Raw genomic sequence first — 19,460 nt, 5'->3', positions numbered from 1 at the left:
GGGAAATGCTTGTGGTGGCAAGAAATGTTGTTAGGAACACGGGTAGATGGACCAGCTTAACTCTCACACAGGAAAGGTAAAACCTTGGGCCTCAGTAGAGGAAGTACCTAACAAGTGTTCTTTTCTGCACAGAAAGAGTAAGTTCAGATACTTGCACTGTCAAATGTAAAACAGGTCTAATCACCTTAGCAAACATTTTTAGCCTGCTTCTGAACCCAGAAAGTAGTATCTTGAGTTGAAGCTTTTCAAATCTACTGTTTAACAACAGTTGTTGGTTAGTGCTTCCTGAATTAGGATATGGTAGATGCATTTTGCCTTGTTTTTTGAGCATTACCAGCCCATGTCAGTCCTGGTGTTTTGATTTTTTTTCTTGTTCACTTGGTGTTTTGCTCATAGTAAACTGTATAGAGTTCTACTGTGGGGCCAGATGGACACTGGGATATAAAATGAACAACTTAATAGCCTTGATGGATTCTTTTTTTCCAGTTTTTCGCTGTAATGGTTGCTTTTTGATCTCTTTTGTTCTGTTTCATAGCTAAAATATCTTGCTTTTTTCCAGGCTCACATTAAATTTCCTATTGACTATCCATATTCACCACCTACCTTCAGATTCCTGACCAAAATGTGGCACCCCAACATTTATGAGGTAAGCTTTTTTTTGAAAATGTGTTCCTCAGGCATGTGAGAAGGCTTTCCTAAGGTACCAAGATAGTGTCTCTAGCCATAACTAACGTGGTCAGCTGTTGGTGTTAAATGCCAGTTTTGTGGCTGAACAGCTAAATCTACATGTTGTAGGAAATGCTGTTCTTGTAGGCAGGGATGGGGTCATTCTCATACCTGTGAGTGCAGCAGGCACAAAGCCATGAGCATTGGTGATTTTGGGGGATTTTTATATATTCTTAGATCAAGGTTGGTGAGTGGGGTCTTACTGTGCTGTGATAGTTGAGCTTGAGTTGTTTGTATGCAGTTCAAGTACATTTTAATTTGAGTTTATCCTACCAAATGGTGTGCTGAGAGGAAAATTAAGGGAAAACAAGTCTTCTGCAGCAGTCGGCCTACAAATGAATGACTCTGGATTTGGGGTGCTCTGACTGATTTCCCAGTTTGAAGTGGCCCTTAGTTCAGTGTGTGGCTGTCGAGTCTGTAATTGGACCCTGGTACAATGACATAGCAGGTCCAGAATGGGAATGGTTTTATATAGGAGCGATTGGTTCAAAATTACCAAGTTTCATAGAGCTGTATTTGAAGGCCAAAGGCCTGGTTTGGCTCAAAGCTTGACTTCTAGTGGAGGCCAGTCAAATCCTGCTAAACTTTTGGATATCCTAGAGAAGTGTCAGCCTACTGGGAGTACTGGTTGAGTACTTTGAGGAGCTAAAGAACTGTCAAAATGTTCCTGTTGATGTAGCTCTGCTGCCTTATCACAGGTCTTCCTGTGAGAGGTTTGCATGCTTCCTTTGGCTCCACTTTAAAACAGTCTTGTTCTTGCTGTGAACAAATAATTGCTTCAGATGATGTCTTGGAAGGGCATTTTTTGCTGCTGAAATGTACAGCATGGAATGAGTGTGCTTCAAATGTCGTGGTGAACACTGCACTCATGGCTTAGTAATAAATGGCTAAAAGGCCTCTCCAGACTTCAGTGCAGAACAGGGTAGTAACCAGCTTTAATTACTAGGTGCTCAGGAGGATTGCCTTAAGCCCAGGAACATCTGAATTGAGTCATCTGACAGACTTCTGACTTAAGTTTTGGACTCAGTGCAGAATCTTGCATGTAGCCAAGGATGGTGTTTCTCTTTAAGGCTCTGTTTCACTTATATGGGAGTTTGATCTATAAATAAAGACAACTTTGAGACCTGCAGATTATTGCAGATCTGTACTGAGGTTGTTCATTCTGAATCCAGAATTTCTCATGCAGGAGGTGAGTGGGAAATGGTTACCAAAATGGAAAGGACCTCTCCCAACCCTGGTGGTAAAGATGAAAAGTTTGCTCTAGAGACAACTGAAGAAACTAACCCAAAGCTTGATTGGTGTATTTTGGGGTTGCTGTTCAAACGCTCCAGCTCTCAGCTTTGTACTTTGTGTTCATAGCGGTATTTCTTGGAGCTGAGGGAATCTGAAGCAGCTTGCAGCTTGTTTTGGAAACAACATTTAAGCAATGAAGATGAGGCAGTGGGATAACTACAGCTGAAACTGAGAATAAATCAGCAAAGAGCTTGAGGTTTGAGGGTTTGTCAGGAGGAGAAAAAAAAGTGCAAAGATGATGAAAGAAAGTAGCGATTTACAGAGTCTGCTGGTGGGACTAGATGAAGAGGTTGGGGCTGATGTTCCAGTTCTGTGCAATGGGACTTGAGTAACTCGAGTGGTTTCCCCATCTCCAGTTTACTTGGGTCATCTAGTTAAATTTTGGTGAAACAACATTTGTGCTTTGTTTTTATGACATGACTGTTATCACTGCAGATGGAAGTATAGGTTATTTCCCATTGGCAGATAAATACTCCATCTAACTTGTTTATTTCTTTCAAAAATGTACCTAAGGAAAGGCTCTCCTTGGCTACACTGGTCGCTAAAACCTTGTGCGGAACTCACTGGGTCCCATGACACATTTACCCTTCCAGATTCTGTAAGGCAGTGCTGCCCTGCGTGGCTTTCCAAATGTGTAACACTGATTGCTGGAAGAGGGAAACTTCTTGTTTCCCTCTGTAGTTTTATATTGCCAAATATCTGCTAGTCCACACGCTGCTGACCTGATTGCTTGAGGAACTTCCCCCAAGTGCTGTGCTGCTTTCTCCTGGCCACTAGTGCCGTGTTTTCCCAGGAGATTGTTAAAGAATAAACTGGGTAAACTCGTGGAGATTTTTAATAAAGCCAGAACAGGCTGGAACATAAACTAACACTGGCTAGGTTAACTTTACCTTAGTAGGATATTAAAAAATGTTTATAGATTGCACAAACCTGTTGGATGCCTAAAGATGGAACTGCTCTGTTGTGGCAAACTGTTCCGGCAATGTAAGTGGGTGCTTGGGTATTCAGCAGCTCCAGGTGCTATGTTGCTCTGTATAGTTGTGTTCTTGATAAAAACCTGCTTCAGAATAAAGGGAGCTTGCTAGATGGGAGGGTTGGCAAGCCACTGAAGTCTGGCTACTGATCACAAGCCTCCAGTGTTGAAGTACGATCTTGTTTGACTATAAAACAGATGTCATGGTTAATCAAGGTGAGTTGCAATGTTTGGGAGGCCCCTCAGGTGAGCTGGTGCTGTCTATAGCTTTGATCCATGGCTGCCCCTGGGGGCTTGTAAGTCATCCCAGGAGCTGGCTGTGAGGAGAAGCGGGGCCTGGGGACACAACATCTGCTGGGTGGCCTTGGGTTCCGTCTGCACCTTCACCCCTTCCTGCGGTAAGGCACTCGGACCCCACGAGCTCCTGGAATTGACTCCAACAGTGAACATCAGCTGTGGTGAATACTGCTGCAGGACTCCCACAAAGCAATCATGTCAACCTGCTGTTGCTGGTGGAGAACTGGTTTTACAGGCTTCTTAAAGCGTTTATAAATGGTAGGCATTATGGAGCTTTAAATCTGTATTCAGGCTATAACACTAGTGAGTGAAACACAGATTGAGGATTACGTGGCTGTATGGCTTCCATATGCTGCCAAAATATTCTTCCTTTTGCATGCTGGAAGGGATTTTCAGTGAGTCCTTCAGAGAGTATCTCCTGCTTTTATATTTCAAACAGCTGTGTCCTGGGGGAGCAGTGTAAACCTGCCCCACACCATCTGTTCAACCTCGCTGTGTCCTGGGAGAAGCATTATTTTGATACCTGAGCTAGCAGAGAGTACTAAACCTTTCAATTTAGAAATTCCTGTAGTTAACTGAGCTACCACTGGGAACAAAAAAAGAATTTAACCCTACTTTGGGTCTCCTGTGACTAAAGCTTAGTTCTGGTGCTGTGACAGCACTTGCTGTCTGGAGACCAATTTAGTTTTATGTGACTTCATTACTATTTTTGCTTACTTTGCTACATTCTTTAAACTTGACTTGAGATTGTTTTGTCCCAATTTGCAAACTAACTCTGTTTATTAATAGCAAGGGAAGGTTTTGAATGTATACATACTGTAGATTCAGGAAGAATTAAGAAGAGTTTTATTTCTTGCATGTTTTTACTGGAACTTGAGGTATTCGTATCAACAAGGTTAAACTGCTCAGACATAACCAGAGTGGTGGAGTTGTTGTGAGCCCTCTACCTCTATCCTTAGCTTTCGTTTCTCTCTTGCAGAATGGAGATGTATGTATTTCAATTCTTCACCCACCTGTAGATGACCCACAAAGTGGAGAGCTGCCATCCGAGAGGTGGAACCCTACCCAAAACGTCAGGTAACAGTGTGAATCCATGATGCACAGCGGTGATCTCAAAGGCCTGTTGTCTCTCTCTAAGACTAAAGCCTGTGCTGGGAGAGGTTTGGAATGGAATTTAAGACTTTATGGGCTTTAGGGCTTCAGCTGGTTGGGAACCAGACTTATCAAGCTGTCTAAAGATACTGGAGTGCTGTGTGTCTTGATGCTGGGATAGCAATGTGGAGACTTGTGTTCACAGGGTTTCATGCTCTTGAACCAAATTGTCTCAGATTATCATTTCCCAGTGTATTGTCCTACACCTGCATTTTTCAAATTCCTCCAAGTTACCACTAGTGGAAAAGAGCATTTTTGAGTATTCAGGCCCATTTAGGTAGTCATCATCCTACCTACTGTTTGCCTTCCAGTATTTGTCTGTCTCCTGTCCTGCATCATGGTATCTTGGGCAGTTAGCCAGGCGTTATTTTTCCTGCCAAAATAATGAAGGATTGCTGAGTACCAGAGGCATTCAAGGCTAACCTGTCCACTTTTGTTAAACACCACCTGAATTTAATTTTCATTGCAAGACATTGCCAGTAAAGAACTGATAAAGCTCAGATCAAGTAGCAACTCAGTGACCTGTGCAGCTGGAGTAGTGAGTGACATAGTGGAAAAACCTTAAAGAAAGATACTTCCTGTTCTAACTTCTTATTTGGATAATGAATCAGACTAAAGTTAAAATAATTGTCTCTAGATTTTTAGTATATGTGTGAGCTGACACAGGCAGGTTGCAGGAACAACCACAAAACAGGGATGAAATGCAAAGTGTAAATTTATTGTTGTTACCTTGATAACTGAGGGAGCCCCAGAAATGCACCCAGGCAGAGGCACACAAGTGGGAACATGGCACTGCAGGGCTCAGTCCTTGCTAGAAGATGACCAAACCTGCTGGTTTTACCTGTATTTCAAGGAATAAAGCAGGCATAGTTTTCCACTGTGCTTTGATCTTTTTCACAGCAAAGTGGGAATCTTGGGCATGTTCAATAAGGTGCCTTTGAGTCTCTAATGGACCTGTGTTATCTAAACACAAAAGGCTCTATAAGTCAATGCAAAAGTAATTGTGGTTTTGAACCAGGAATTCTAAATATTATAACTAGACTTAAACATCTTTAATCAAAATAGGAACAGTTACAATCAGCACACTTTTGCCATTGAGAAATAAGTTTGTTCATTCCTGTAGCATAAAAATCCATGCTTTGGGATTTGAACTCTTGGAAAGCATTTTTGCATCCTGCTGGTTTTTCCCTTCAAAAAGTTGTTGAGATCCTTGAAGAAGTGGTACTCAGTTGGCAAGAGGTCAGGTGAATATGGCAGATAAGACAAAGCTTCGTAGCTGAGTTTGTTCCACTTTTGAACCGCTGGTTGTGTGTTGTGTGTTCGGGTGCTGTCGTGAAGAATCAGGCCCTTTCTGTTGACCGATGCCGGCTGCAGGTGCTGCAGTTTTTGGCACATCTCATGGATTTGCTGAGCATCCTTCTCAGATGGAATGGTTTCACGGGAATTCAGAAAGCTGTAGTGGGTCAGACCGGCAGCAGACCACTGGTGACCGTGGCCTTTTTTGGTGCAAGTTTGGCTTTGGGAATTGCCTTGGAGGTTCTTCTTAGTCCACCCACTGAGCTGGTTGTCACTGCTTGTCGTATAAAATCCACTTTTCATTGCATGTCACAATCCAATCGAGAAATGGTTTGTAGTTGTTGTGTAGAATGAGAGAAGGTGACACTTCAAAACAATGATTTTTTTTTTTAATTTTTGGTCAACTCATGAAGCACCCACTTATTGAGCTTTTCCAGCTTTCCAGCTTGCTTCAAGTGCTGAACAACCGTGGAATGGTCAATGTTGAGTTCTTTGGGAACTTCTCATGTAGTTGTAAGAGGATCAGGTTTGAGTGTTCTCCATTGGTTGTTGTCAACTTTGGCCACCACTAAGCTCCTCATCTTCATGGCTCTCGGCTCCTTTGTGGAGCTCCTTGAACCCCCACTGGACCGTATGTCTGTTAGCAGTCCCTGGACCAAATGCCTTGTTGGTGTTCTGAGTTCTCTGCTGCTTTACCCCACATTTTAAACTTGAATAAGAGCTCAAATTTGCTTTCTGTCTAACATTTCCATAGTCTAAAATAAAATAAACAGCAGGTAATAAATCAGTATAAAAAAAAAACATAAAGCAAGAAAAGCGCATTAAAACATTTAAGAATGTATTTCAATATCAAACAGCAAATTTCAACAATGCAAAAACTGCAATTTTTCACCAACCTAATGCTTGTCAAGCACACAAGGCCAAAAGACAATCAGTGTGGTGTATATGTGGGGGTTTTTTATATCCCTGCTGCAGTTGCTTGAGTGTGTTTGCACTTCTTGCTAATCTTCCAATGCGTTTGTATGAGAATGGTGTTCATTTTCAGAGTGATTTATTAGATGTTGGTTCCACAACTTGAAATCTTAGTTACTTATTGATTAAACCCAGATAGACAGCACACCTGAGGGAGCGCAGTGATTTGAGAAGAGTGGTTGGATAGTTTGACTCAGCTTTCATTTAACTTGGCTGCATGAAACTAATTTGAAAAGAGCCTTTGTCAAAGCAGAGATCTAGCAAGGAGGATTTATTGGATTCTTGGCCCTTGGAATGGGATTGTAAAACACACACACACACATACACACACAGTCTGCAAAGTGCTGAACCAAAGCTAACGCAGCAGGAGACTGGGAACTGTAGCAGTCAGCAAATTATAGCAAATAATGTTCCTCCTGGACATGCTGCTTCAAGGTTAAACAGGCTCAAGAGAAATTGAGTCCTAGCTACGTGAAGTCATGACGGGTTGGTAATCTGACTTTCTGAGCTTAAGGTAAATGTTATCCAATCTGTCTGTACCAAGTGCAAGCGAGTATGAAGCAACCTCTCAAAGTTCTAGTTCAGATTTTTAAAAAGGGGGGAAAAAAGCATAAATACTGTTTTAAGCTATGTATTGCTAAGTTATCACCTGTCCTTCTGCTGACATGGCTATTAAGCTGGTTTTTTTCATACATGTGGTATGGCTAGGAGTTGGTGACAAGCCTCAGCTCACAGTTAGAAAACTGTTTGGGGCATTAATTACTTACCGTGCACATATTTTGAGTATTTCATTATATGGAAACCTAAAGATTGATGAGGAAGTGATGCCAAGGCTTAAAGTTGGGGCTTTTTTGACCATTTTAGTTGCTTTTCTCCCTGTCTCACTTCAGTCTGTCTCAGAGGTGCACGGGCTGCTACTGATAGCAGTATTCCAAGATCTTGGTGCATCAGTATCTTGTGAAGGCAGGTGATGCCACAGAATCACAGAATGTCAGGGATTGGAAGGGACCTCAAAAGCTCATCCAGTCCAATCCCCCCATGGAGCAGGAACACCCAGATGAGGTTACACAGGAAGATGTCCAGGCGGGTTGGAATGTCTGCAGAGTAGGAGACTCCACAACCCCCCTGGGCAGCCTGTTCCAGTGTCTGTCACCCTCACTGAGAAGAAGTTTCTTCTCATATTTAAGTGGAATCTCCTGTGTTCCAGTTTGAACCCATTACCCCTTGTCCTATCATTGGTTGTCACCGAGAAGAGCCTGGCTCCATACTTGTGACACTCACCCTTTGCATATTTATAAACATCAATGAGGTCACCCCTTCATCTCCTCTTCTCCAAGTTAAAGAGCCCCAGCTCCCTCAGCCTTTCCTCACATGGGAGATGCTCCACTCCCTTCAGCATCTTTGTTGCCCTGCGCTGGACCCTCTCCAGCAGTTCCCTGTCCTTTGGAACTGAGGGCCCAGAACTGGACACAATATTCCAGGTGTGGTCTCACCAGGGCAGAGGGAAGGAGAATGTCTCTCATCCCAGCTCGCTGTTGCTTTGTTTACTGAGGATGCCCATTTTTGGTGGCTTTTTGGCTGCTTTAGTGTACTGAGGTGGTTGCAGAAACTGTCCAGATCCTTGCACTGTCCTGTTTTACTTTGTATTGGAGAGTAAAAACACGGTAGGATAGATCTATACCTTCCTCTGAAAGGCTACAGTGTAGATAGTAGCTGGAACAAAAAACCAAATTGTTTTCAGCACAGTATATAACAGTATGTGCTGGTTGGGAGCCCCAGATGCTCTACATGATAGAATAGGATATTTCAGTTGTCCATCAAACTGCCTGACCATTCCAGGGCTGACCAGAAGTTCAGGCATGTTAAGGGCATTGTCCCAATGCCTCTTAAACACAGGCAGGCTTGGGGCATCCAACACCTCTCTAAGCAGCCTATTCCAGTGTTTGACCACCCTCTTGGTAAAGAAATGCTTCCTAATGTCCAGTCTAAACGTCTCCTGATGCAGCTTTGAACCATTCCCATGTGTGCTATCACTGAGTAGTGTCTGTTTTAGATGAAATTCATCTGTCTGTGCCTTCTGTTGATACATGGAGACAAAAAGGCACTGAATGAGTCTGATTCCTCAAGCTTCTGATGGTGGCTCTGCTGATAAAGGGATGTGGAGGGGCTTGCTCTGACCAAGGAAACAGCACTGTAGACACCTGAAGTGGCATGGCAGCTGAAAAACTTATATATCCCCACTTATGTGAACAACTTGAATGAAACAACACAGTAGAGCAACCTCACCCAAGGGAGAAAAAGACCCCTGACAACATTGCAGAGGGTCAGTCTGTATCCAGTCCAGTGCAGTTGGTATCTGGTGATGCTGAGGATGTTTTCTGTCCTGCATGGTTCAGTTATTTTTGTAGGTTTAATCCTGCCTGATCCCACATGCTGGGGTTCCCTTCTTGTTTGTGTGCCTTGTTCAGCTTCTGACCTACTGTAGGGAGGGTTTGGGTCAGAGAAGGATGTCCAGCGCTCAGGGTATCGGCAGTGATGGAGCTGAACTAACGTGCTGGTCGGGAATGAAGAGTGCAGAGAGCTTCGTCTCTGAAAGACAATAACCTTGGTGTATTTAAATAGCTTTACGTTGGCTTTAGGGCACCACAGTGGAAACTAAGCTTCTCCTTGCTTTGTTGATGGAAGTGTGGTAGAGCAGATGTAAATCCAGACACTGTCCTGGGCCTTCCCTTGCTCTACAGTGAAGCTGCTGCAGTGATGCTGGAGCTGGCATTCTGGCCTTACAGCCTGTTTGCTGAGAACCAAAGCATTTTAAATGAATTGTTGAGATAAAACATTATCTCTCTTCTGCCCATCACTCCAATCTGACCAGACTGTCTTTTCCAGAGCTGCTGTCCTCGTTTCATCCTGAATTATTATTTGGAAAATAAATTGTAGGAGAGACTCCTAATAGCTGTGCTGAACAGTCTGGCCAGACACAAGTGTGTCCTTTTAAAACTTTTCAAGAAGCTCAGCATCCAAATGACCAAGCGTTTCCTGGAATTGTATCCCAGATAGACGATGTGGTAGATGTGCTCAGGACACGCTGCTCGGGGTGTGCCCCTAAATCAGTGCCAGTACAGCTGGGGCTGTTGTCTCCTCTGATCAAACTCTGCAAAGCAGCTGCTTTGTACTGCTGTATTTCAAGAGTTATTCCTTGCCTTCTGTTCTTCCCTTTCATTTATATCAAAAGCTGTTGCCAGCAGGACCACCTGGGACAAGTGAAGCTGTTGCGGTGGTTGCTACAGCCGGGTGTGTGGAGCTGCCTGATGAGACTTGCTGTTGAGTTTTGTGCTGGTGGTGGCCCTGTCTGAGGAGCAAAGGGCTGAGTCTCTGACCTGCGGTGGATGGTGGGAAATGCAGGAGAAGGGTCTGGGTGAGGAGGACATGACAGCAGAGCGGAGCAGCCCGTGGCTCTGCGCTGCCGCTGGAAGTCTGGGAAGGCACCGCGTCTGCCAGGAGTTACATTGGCTGGGGTGGGAAGGGACCTCTGGAGATCATCCAGTCCAACCCACCTGCTAAAGCAGGTTCACCAGAGCAGATCACACATGAAGGTGTCCAGGTGGGTTTGAATGTCTCCAGAGAAGGAGACTCCACAGCCTCTCTGGCACCCTCAAAGTAAAGAAGTCTTTCCTCATATTCAGATGGAACCTCCTGTGCTTTAGTCTGTGCCCGTTGCCCCTCATCCTATCGCTGGGCACCACTGAAAGGAGTCTGGTCCCATTGTCTTGACACCCACCCTTGAGATATTTATAAACATTGATGAGATCCCCTCTCAGCTTCTCTTCTCCAGGCTCAACAGACCCAGCTCTCTGTTTTTCCTCATAAGATGTTCCAGACCCCTAATCATCTTTGTAGCCCACCACTGGACTCCTTCCAGTAATCCTTATCCTTAAACTGTGGAGCCCAGAACTGGACACAGAACTCCAATATATCATGAGTAATAGGCTCACCAAGCAGGTTTCCAGTCCCACACTGTCCATGGGTAGTGTGGATAAGCTGAATTTTGCCTGATCTGAGATTTAGCTGCCAGCCCTCTACAAGCATGTGCACAGACACGATGATCTGTAGTCAGAGGTTCGGTCCTTGAGGTTCATTTAGTGTCACCTTCCCTGTGCCGGTGGCCAGGGTCTGAAGTCCATAAACACCTGCTCTCACTTCAGCTATTATTCTTAGCTTAAGTTTTGCCTTTAAACAGGTTACTGATGCATGATGTAAAGAAGTCATCAGCACCCAGAGGCTGTGAACACGTTAGCTCTGACTCTGCTCTTGTGGTTACCTTTTTCAGGACTATCTTACTGAGTGTAATCTCTTTGCTTAATGAGCCCAACACATTCTCTCCTGCCAATGTGGATGCGTCCGTCATGTTCAGGAAATGGAGGGACAGTAAAGGAAAAGACAAGGAGTATGCTGAAATCATAAGGTAAGCTGTGCCATGTGGGATGCTGTGCTGCCAGCCTCCCACTTTGAATCCTATAAAACAGGCTGCTTGCAGAACTTGCTGTAATCAACTTCTCACTGTGGTCGCTTCTTTGGAAATGGGTTTTACCATTGTATTCCAAGTTCATGCTTCTGGTCCCTCTAGGTTTTTCAGCACACAGAAGCAGTGCAAACTTCTGGAGCAGAACTAGGCTGATAGCTCTTCAAATTGTTCTTTTTTTTGACTAATCTGGCTTGATGCTCTGCAAAACCTATTGGCTGCTAGTAAAATCCCATTTGAAGTCCCCGCTTGCCTTTGAGTGCTGCCTGCATTTCTTGGGATGTGATTCAAACTGACTGCATCCCACTAATTCTGCGCTCAGTGCACTCATGAATCATAATCTTGTCCCTCCAATTTGCGGGAAGATCAGTGGGATCTGGCGAGTGCTTGCAGAGCTGGGTTAGATGAGCTGGAAGCACGGTTCAGGCTAAGGCTGTCCTTAGGCTCTTCAGGCGCTGGAGGGAGACGATGTGAACTAGAGCTGGGGATGGGCAGCCCATGGGGCCGCTGTCGCTGGGCTGGTGATGGGTCACATCTGCACGGGCTCTGCAAGCCGGGCAGGCAGGTTGTACCCCCGGAGGAGCTTTGCAGGGCGGTCGGTGTGTGCGAGCAGCCTGGCTGGGAGGTTCTCTCAGTCCCCTCCAGCTCCCTTGGCCCTGGTGGAGCTGGATGTGCTCTGTAAACACGACGAGTGTGAGCGGGCCGGGGCGAGGGGCCCGGCTCTGCTCCTGCGGCTGCCGGGAGGCGGCGGAGGCTGCAGCGCCTGTCCTGGCCATGGCAAACCCTGGTCTGCGCTCTGACCCTCCAGCAGCGTCTCAGCGCTGCCACGTGTGTGTGCGTGTGTGTGTGAGAGAGCTGCGGCTTTGAGCGCGGCGGTGGAGCCATCAGTGGTGGAGTCACAAGTTGTCTTAGGAAACCCCTGACCGTCCGTTCTGTAGCAAACGGGGTGGGATTTGCTCTGAGCTCTGGCCGCGCTCTCGCACCGCAGCGCTGCACAGTAACTGATTCCATATGTTGCTGAGCGCGTGCGTGCCGCCAGCACCCTTGGCGCGCTCCAGAGCCCGGGGCTGCCGGAATTAGATCTGCTGTAGTGCTGCTGGTGGCGCTTGAGCCGAACATCCGGTGTCCCGGCTCGGGGCGCTGGGCTGGGGCAGCGGCGCTGGCCCAGCACTCACCCTGCTCACGGCTGTGTGTCCTCCCCGCAGGAAACAGGTTCTGGCTACCAAAGCCGAGGCAGAGAAGGATGGCGTGAAGGTCCCCACTACGCTGGCAGAGTACTGCATCAAAACTAAAGTGCCTTCCAATGACAACAGTTCGGATTTGCTTTATGACGACTTGTACGATGACGACATTGATGACGAAGACGAGGAGGAGGAGGACGCCGACTGTTATGACGATGATGATTCTGGCAACGAGGAGTCGTGACCTGCTCCCTCTACACCCCTGTACTGCCCTGCCGACTCAGGCTAGAAGGGAGCAGCGGTAACCTAGCAGCAGTCCAGCAAAAAAGTGTGGGGGGGGATCAAAAAAACTTTTTGTCTCCTGCTGTCTCCTGTTGTATGGATCTGTTTGCTCCTTTTTTATGGACCTCTTAGAGACCCTCCACAGAATGTCTGAATTCTTGCATTCTTAACCCTTTCATCACTGTATCATGATTTCTTTTTAAAAAAGAAAAACTCCCCTTTTCACTTCTCTATGAAACGCTCACAGCGAAACAGGTTTGCTCGCGTTTAGATTCTTGAATTAAATACAGTCTTGCATTGAGATGTTTAATGTATTTAAAGCTGGAACAAACCCATTGGAAGCTGAGTTTTGGGAGTTCAAGTGCTGCATTTACTGGGAAGAAAAAAAAAATCCACACAAAGCAAATTGCCAAGGTTTAGCTGCTCCATTTACAATAGTAGCGTGTGTACATTCGTTTAGCCTTGTGGTGGTGGCTTTTCCTTTATAAGGTGTGGGGCGGAGAGTGTGAAGCTACTGTGTGTTGAGCTTGGTGGGATGTTACTGAAAGGTACAGTATTCCTTTTCAGCCTACTCAAGTTAGAAAATAGCTCTGGTCCCTGGAGCCCTGGAGGGCACAATCAGCTTTGTCTCTGGAAAAGGCTTGTGATATGAACCCTAAAATAAACACTTAACACTTCACGTCTGTACAACTGAGCCCTGGGTTGCTATTTTTTTAATTGTTGTTTTTTCAGACTAGGTTGGGGCTGAGGAAGGTCAGTTTAGCGATGCTGCTGGGCGCTGCTGCCTCTCTCCAGGGGGAGGAGGACAGACATGCATCCCCCTGCCCCGGGCGCCAGCGTTCGTCCCGAACTCATTTTGGCAGAGGGTGAGCGCGGCAGCCCCTGCCCTGCTCGCTGGCAGCCCCTGCGTCCCGCAGCCCCTGCGTCCCGCAGCCCCCGTGTCCCGCAGCCCCCGCGCAGCGCTGGCCTGACCTTGTGTCTGTCGGCGAGCGCTGGTACCCGCAGCCCTGCTCGTCGGGGCCGTGGGGCCGGTGTGTGCGGCTCTGCCGGTGCGTGGTGCTCGCGGGCTGGAGGCCAGTGCAGGTCTGATGGGCTGTTTATCCAGCAGCTTGCTGCAGCGGGTGCACCCAGCTTGGCCTCCTGCATGTGTTTTTTTTTTTTGGGGAGCCCTGGCAGAGCTCAGGGCCCTCCCTCGTGGGCAAAGGGGATCCTGCATGCTTGTCTCTGCTGAGCCTCCGTCCTTGCGCGGACACCTGCCCCATCGCAGTGCGCTCTGCTCGTTTGGCCGTGGGGCAATGGCCCCAGTTCATGTCCCGTGTGGTCCCTCGGTGAGCAGCCAGCCCTGCCCTCCTGCCCTCCATCCCCACAGCTGCCCTGAGAAGAGCTGCAGGTGTGTATTTGTGCCTCCCCTCCTTGTATCTCAGGCTTTTCAAGGGTACGTCTCCAGCTGTGGTGCCTCCGGGGGTGTTTTGTTGGGAGGAAACTTGGTTCTGTGATCAGCCCTGGGGTTGTGTCCCCAGTGGGAGCAGGAACAAGCTCTGCCTGGAGGGAGAGGAGGGCAAGGCAGCCAGCGGGAGGGGAGGAAGGCTGGTGGGGTCTTCAGATCCTTGCCTGACGGCACTTTGCTGCCACAGGGGCAGTCCCTGCTCGTTTCCCCCCAGGGTGTGCTGTGGGTGGGTCACACAGGTGAGGTCTCATCCCCAGTGCCCCTGTGACGCTGCCCCTGGCCTGTGAGTGACATGGGGACACAGCTCAGCCCCTCCTGCTGTGTCCCCACATGGGCTGCATCGCCCCCTCCTCACCAGGGACTGACTGGGCCCCTGGTGCTTTTTGAGGTGACCCCCAGCCCTGCCAGGGCAGCGACAGCATTGGCAAACGGGCCCCGACACCGTGGGGCTGGTCTGGGGGCTGTTCCAGGATGGGGACACCGACCTCTGGTTTTCGGGGGCTGTTTTGGGGAGGAACAGAGTGTGGTACCACTGGCTGTGCGGATGACTTGGTTTGAAATGAGGATACTGCGTTTTTCGGGATTTCCCTTGTACTTTTGACCATCTCCACTGTATACTCTCCAGTGACTTGTATTTTTCAAGCTTGGTGTTGTAAGATGGATTACCATGGCTCTTCTGTCACTTTTGGTTTGGTTTGTTGTTTTTTTGTTGTTTTAAAGACAAAAGGCAACCTATTTTGAGAGCTCCTACATTAACCAGACTAATTCCTCTGCCCCGCTGTCCTGTGCAGTGTCATGGCTTGTTGACTTGCTGGTTTCCTTTTCTGAGATACAAACTGAAGTATGAACATTTTTTGTAACTGATTGCAGAAAAACGTTTACCTGCTCCACGTATTCTGTCTTTTTCTTACCCCCCTGTCTCAGCCAATATTACTGTTTACATTTGCAACTACAAGCCCCTTCAAATGCAGTTTTCAACCATTCTGAAACCAGCAGGGTACACTAGATTTCTTAGTAGTTTTCTTAGCTGAAATCCCAGATGTTTTCCTTTTCCCTTTTTTTTTTTTTTTCCTTTCAGTATAATTTACCAGAAATAATTAACTGGTGCATTTTTGTGTTTGTCTTCCCCTTCAGTAGTTATATTTTTGTCTTTTCTGCACATCTGTCTACTAATAAAAATGTGAAATGAAAATAGCCCTGTATGTTACTTCCCTGTTAATGGAGCTGGTTTGTTCGCATGGGTTATTTAAAGCTTTGAGTAACAGCTGTTCACAAAGCCAGTGCTGCTCCCCTATCAATCCCTATATGTAAGTATCTATTAGGCTATTGGAAAATAAAGCTGCTGTTTGACAGCTGCCTGAACCCAAGACTAAAGAACGAACTGATTCAGAAAAGGATTCAGGCTCTGCTGTTACACAGCGTTTCAAAAAAGATGGACCTAGTTAGGAGTCACTGTATCTGCAACCACAAACCGCCCATGAAGGCCAGTCTTGCATATGCAGCAGGTAGAGGGAACATAGAGCACTTATAAAAAGACTGCTAGTACTTAATAATTCATTAAACTGTCGATTTTTGTGTGACTGTAAGATGGTGGGGCCAACTTTTTGAAACACCCTGTATTTAGTCTTCCTAAGTCAGAAAGGGGGGCCCAGGAGGTGGGTGTCCCCTGGTCTGGTGTGGCTGCAGGGGGAGGTGGGTGCTGTTGGCTGGTCCCTGGTGGGGCAGGATCCTAAAATGGCCAGACAAGGCGGTGGGACATGAGACCTCGTGCAGGAGCCTGGCGGAGGAAGTGTGGTCATCACCGCCACCTCCGCTTGTCCCAGGACGGTCCCTGCAAGCTCGAGCTGGGGGAGGTTTGTTTTACGCGGTGCCTCGCTGCTGCTGTCAAGCTCCGTTTAGCAGGACAAGTGCGCAGGAGCTGCGTTGGCTGCACTCGGCATCATTCGCAGGGCAGCAGCTGCTGAGTCAAAGGTGCTGGTGGCCTGAGCGCTTCTGCTTCACCGCGGGAGCGGTGGCGGATTGCAGCGCTGTGTGCAGGGGGGGGACTGGCAGCAGGGCTGCTTCTGGCTCCTGCAGCACCAAGGTGCCCGCAGCTGCTGCACCCAGCAGAAGCTGTGGTGCCAGAGGCAGGTGGGTTTCTGTTGTTGTTGTTTGCTTCTCCTTTCTCTTGATGGCCAAGTGCAGCCAAACAGCCTCATCTCTGCCCTCAGCCTGTGGAAAGGGGAATTAGGGAGGAAATTGCTGCAGAACACCCCAGCTGGAACCAACAGCACAAGGGAATGGGTGAAGAACCTGTTTGTTGTCGCTTGGAGAGGAGGTTGCACGCAGCTCCTTCACCGTGCTGCCTGCGGGCAGTGGCGAAGGTGCTGGTGCTGGGAGGATGCTGTACTGCAGGGACCGCGTGGCAGCGCTGCCGTTCTGCACCCCCAGCTGCTGAGGGCAGTTGGGCGGCTGGGGCAGCGCTGGCTGGTGCTTGTGCTGGAGCCTCCTCGCTGTCCGCAGCAAACGCGCGGCTCAGGGGCGGCCGTGCCCCAGCACTGACTCCTGCTCTTGCCTTTTGCCGCCTGCAGCTGCTTCTGGACCCTGACACACAAGCAAGGGCCGCCCTAACTCTGTGGGGAAACAGTGCATTTCTACAAACACGAAACAAAGTGTGCATGGATCCCTTTCGGGGAGATTTTTCCTAAGAAAACCTGTGCAGCAGCAGCTGTGTGAGTAAACAAGGTGCCGTGAGCCCTGCAGGCTCAGCTGCTGGTGCTGCGCTTGTGCGAAGTGGCAGCAAGTCCCCAGCCTGCAGAAACACCTCTGCCATCCTTGATATTCAGGCAGTGGGACAGCAGCTGCCGGGGCTCGCAGCAGCTGCTGGAGCTCGGGCAGCAGCAGGACTCAGCCTGGGGCAGAGGAAGCCAGTGCAGGTCACGCTGTGCTGCGGGGAGGCAAGGGGAGCTGACACACACACACACACACACTTGTTCCAGGCCAGCTGGGGCTCACAGCTGCTCCCAGTGTGACCGTAAGAAAGAAAATGGCTCTCACAGTAGATTTTTTTTGTGTGGGTCTTGAAACAGAACTAAGACATGCAAAAAAAAAGACCTCACCTGTTGTGCAGACACATAGGGCTTCACCTTTACCCACCGCGGCTGCCGCGAGGGCCCGGGATGCTCAGGACCTGTCCCTCGGGAGCCCCAGCGCTGAGCCAGGTTAGGGACGCGGGCGCAGTGCCCCGTGGTGGTGCTGGACACGGGCAGCGTGCGGCTCCCGGTGCGTGTTCCCTGCGGCCCCGTGTGCCGCTCTCGGCCCCGGCCGAGCTGCCGCAGGAGCGGGGCAGAGGGAGAGGCTGGAAAGGCAAAGCCGCTCCTGCAGCCTTTGAAAATGCAGACAAACACCAGCGGTATGTTCAGATCTTTATTAGGTGGAGGAAGGGCTAGAAAGAAATGAAACTCCTAGGACATTCACTGCACTGGTGCAGGACAAGGACAGCCAGCAGTTCGCTCCAGGGTCTTTGTTTTAAAAAAAGGGGGAGGGACAGGTGAAGTTTCCATCCAGCAGCTCTGGCTTTCCTGCGCAGGGCGGCTCAGGGCAGAAAGAGGTACAAGACACAGCTTATACTTTTAAGAAACCGCTACATAGTTTTTGCTTCTAATGATGAAAAGGAGGTTCCAGGACACAAGGAGCCACCCCAAGACTCCTGGTAGAGAAACAAAAAAAGAAAAAAAAAACAAAAAACAACACGAACAGAAAAGAAAACCCTGTCTTTATTATTATTATTCAAGAATTGAAAAGGTGAGGCTGTAGCTCATGGCCACAGTGCCCAAACTGCCCAGGAGAGCTCATCTTCCACAGCAAAAGTGAGGGGGAAACGAAAGAAAGGGGAAGGCCCACAAACCTTTAAAGTAACAGCTATATTGGGGGCTGGAGGCAGAAATCAAAACAGAGGACACCTTGATTCTTTTTTCGAGTGGGTGGACCAGGCCTCCTTATTTGCCTGAATTTAGAACTGCATTAAATACATGGGCTCTGGCTCCAAAAGAAGGCGCAGTTTGTCTTTGACAAAGGTATAAAGCCCATAGAGCTCAAAAAAACAAGGAAGGATGCCCTGGTTCAGATGGGAAATGAATAATTAGTTTTCCTACAAAGAAAATAGAACAGGCTGCAAGATGCATAAACCCACATTTAGGCTCTATTACATTTACAAATACATACATAAATATATTACATACAACAGCAACTCAAAGAGGAAGCGGGTGAGTCACACAGAGGATGGCTGACTGGCTGCAGTTCTCCCCGCACAGACGTTTGGCTGAGCAGTTACTTCTTCTCCTAATAATTCCAGGAATGGGATACAGCTTTTATTCTTTTTCTCCTTTATTATCTTTTTATTTATTTTTTAATTTTTTCTCTCCTTCTCCTCCTCTCCTTCCATTCTCTCCCCCCTCCCTGGTTTCAGATTTAGTTTGTCCAGTATGGAGAAGTGCCATAGGCGGTTTTGGTAGCCTGAGACTTTTGCTGCATGGTGCTGGGTTGGTTGCGTTGGCCAGATCCACCCTAGAAATCAGAAAAGGAGACATGAGCACCACCACTCCCAATAGATGAGCTGCCACCCACCAAGGCAGCGATGCTCCCCCAGAACAGACGTGTTTCTGCTCTGTAACATCTCCGTGCCTTGTGATCCAGAACCAATGGCCACGGAGATCACAAACTGGAGTGCAGGGATGCACCATCCCACTGCCCCCCACCCGAGACAGGCTGAAGCACAAGGAAAGAGCGGAGCAGGACTGGGGACAGCCAAGGAGGTCTCTCAGGGTGCACTGAGGTGGTGCACTAGCCAAGGATGTCACACACTGGGAGGCAGAAGTCATTTCCTATTTCTGGACTAAGGCAGAACACTTCTTTCAGGGAGGAAACGCAAGGGCTGGTGAAACTGAATCGGAGCCAACGTGCGACCTGCAAGGTCTGGCCGAGGCTGGCAGGGACCTCTTGAGGCACCCTGTTCAACCCTCTGCTAAAGCAGGGTCACCTAGAGCCAGCTGCCCAGGACCATGTCCAGGCAGCTCCAAGGACACGGACACCACAACCTCCCTGGGCAACCTGTGCCAGTGCTGGGTCACCATCCTGGTAAAAAAGTGTTTCCTGATGCTCAGACAGAACCTCCTGTGCTTCAGTCTGTGCCCATTGCCACTGAGCACTGCCAAAATGAGCCCAGCTCCTCCACTTTACACCCTCACAAGTATTTATACACACTGGTAAGATCCCCCTGAGCCTGCTCTTCTCCAGGCTGAGCATTCCCATCTCTTTCAGCCTTTCCTCAAAGAAGAGATGATT

At 48.1% G+C, this 19,460-nt stretch overlaps 2 protein-coding genes across 4 annotated transcripts in view; one reads left to right on the top strand and one right to left on the bottom strand.

Moving 5' to 3' along the window:
* Window positions 1–13,381, top strand: part of LOC308051683 (ubiquitin-conjugating enzyme E2 R2) — a 53,980-nt gene extending 40,599 nt beyond the window's left edge. Inside the window, exons 2-5 of the mRNA XM_080362266.1 lie at window positions 560–646; window positions 4,269–4,366; window positions 11,037–11,171; window positions 12,434–13,381. Coding sequence (XP_080218392.1) covers window positions 560–646; window positions 4,269–4,366; window positions 11,037–11,171; window positions 12,434–12,653 — 540 coding nt within the window. The 3' untranslated portion in view covers window positions 12,654–13,381. The remainder of the gene's footprint in view (window positions 1–559; window positions 647–4,268; window positions 4,367–11,036; window positions 11,172–12,433) is intronic.
* Window positions 13,382–17,606: 4,225 nt separating this feature from the next.
* UBAP2 (ubiquitin associated protein 2) overlaps window positions 17,607–19,460 on the bottom strand; it is a 144,589-nt gene continuing 142,735 nt past the window's right edge. For all 3 annotated transcript variants that reach the window (XM_080362085.1, XM_080362086.1, XM_080362087.1), the window contains exon 29: window positions 17,607–18,683. In XM_080362085.1, the coding sequence (XP_080218211.1) occupies window positions 18,588–18,683 (96 nt within the window). In that variant the 3' untranslated portion in view covers window positions 17,607–18,587. The remainder of the gene's footprint in view (window positions 18,684–19,460) is intronic.

The sequence above is a fragment of the Nesoenas mayeri genome, assembly GCF_963082525.1.
Source record: "Nesoenas mayeri genome assembly, chromosome: Z".
NCBI classification, from domain to species: Eukaryota; Metazoa; Chordata; class Aves; order Columbiformes; family Columbidae; genus Nesoenas; species Nesoenas mayeri.
The sequence above is the reverse complement of the archived record's forward strand: the minus strand, read 5'-3'. Positions and strand labels throughout refer to the sequence as shown.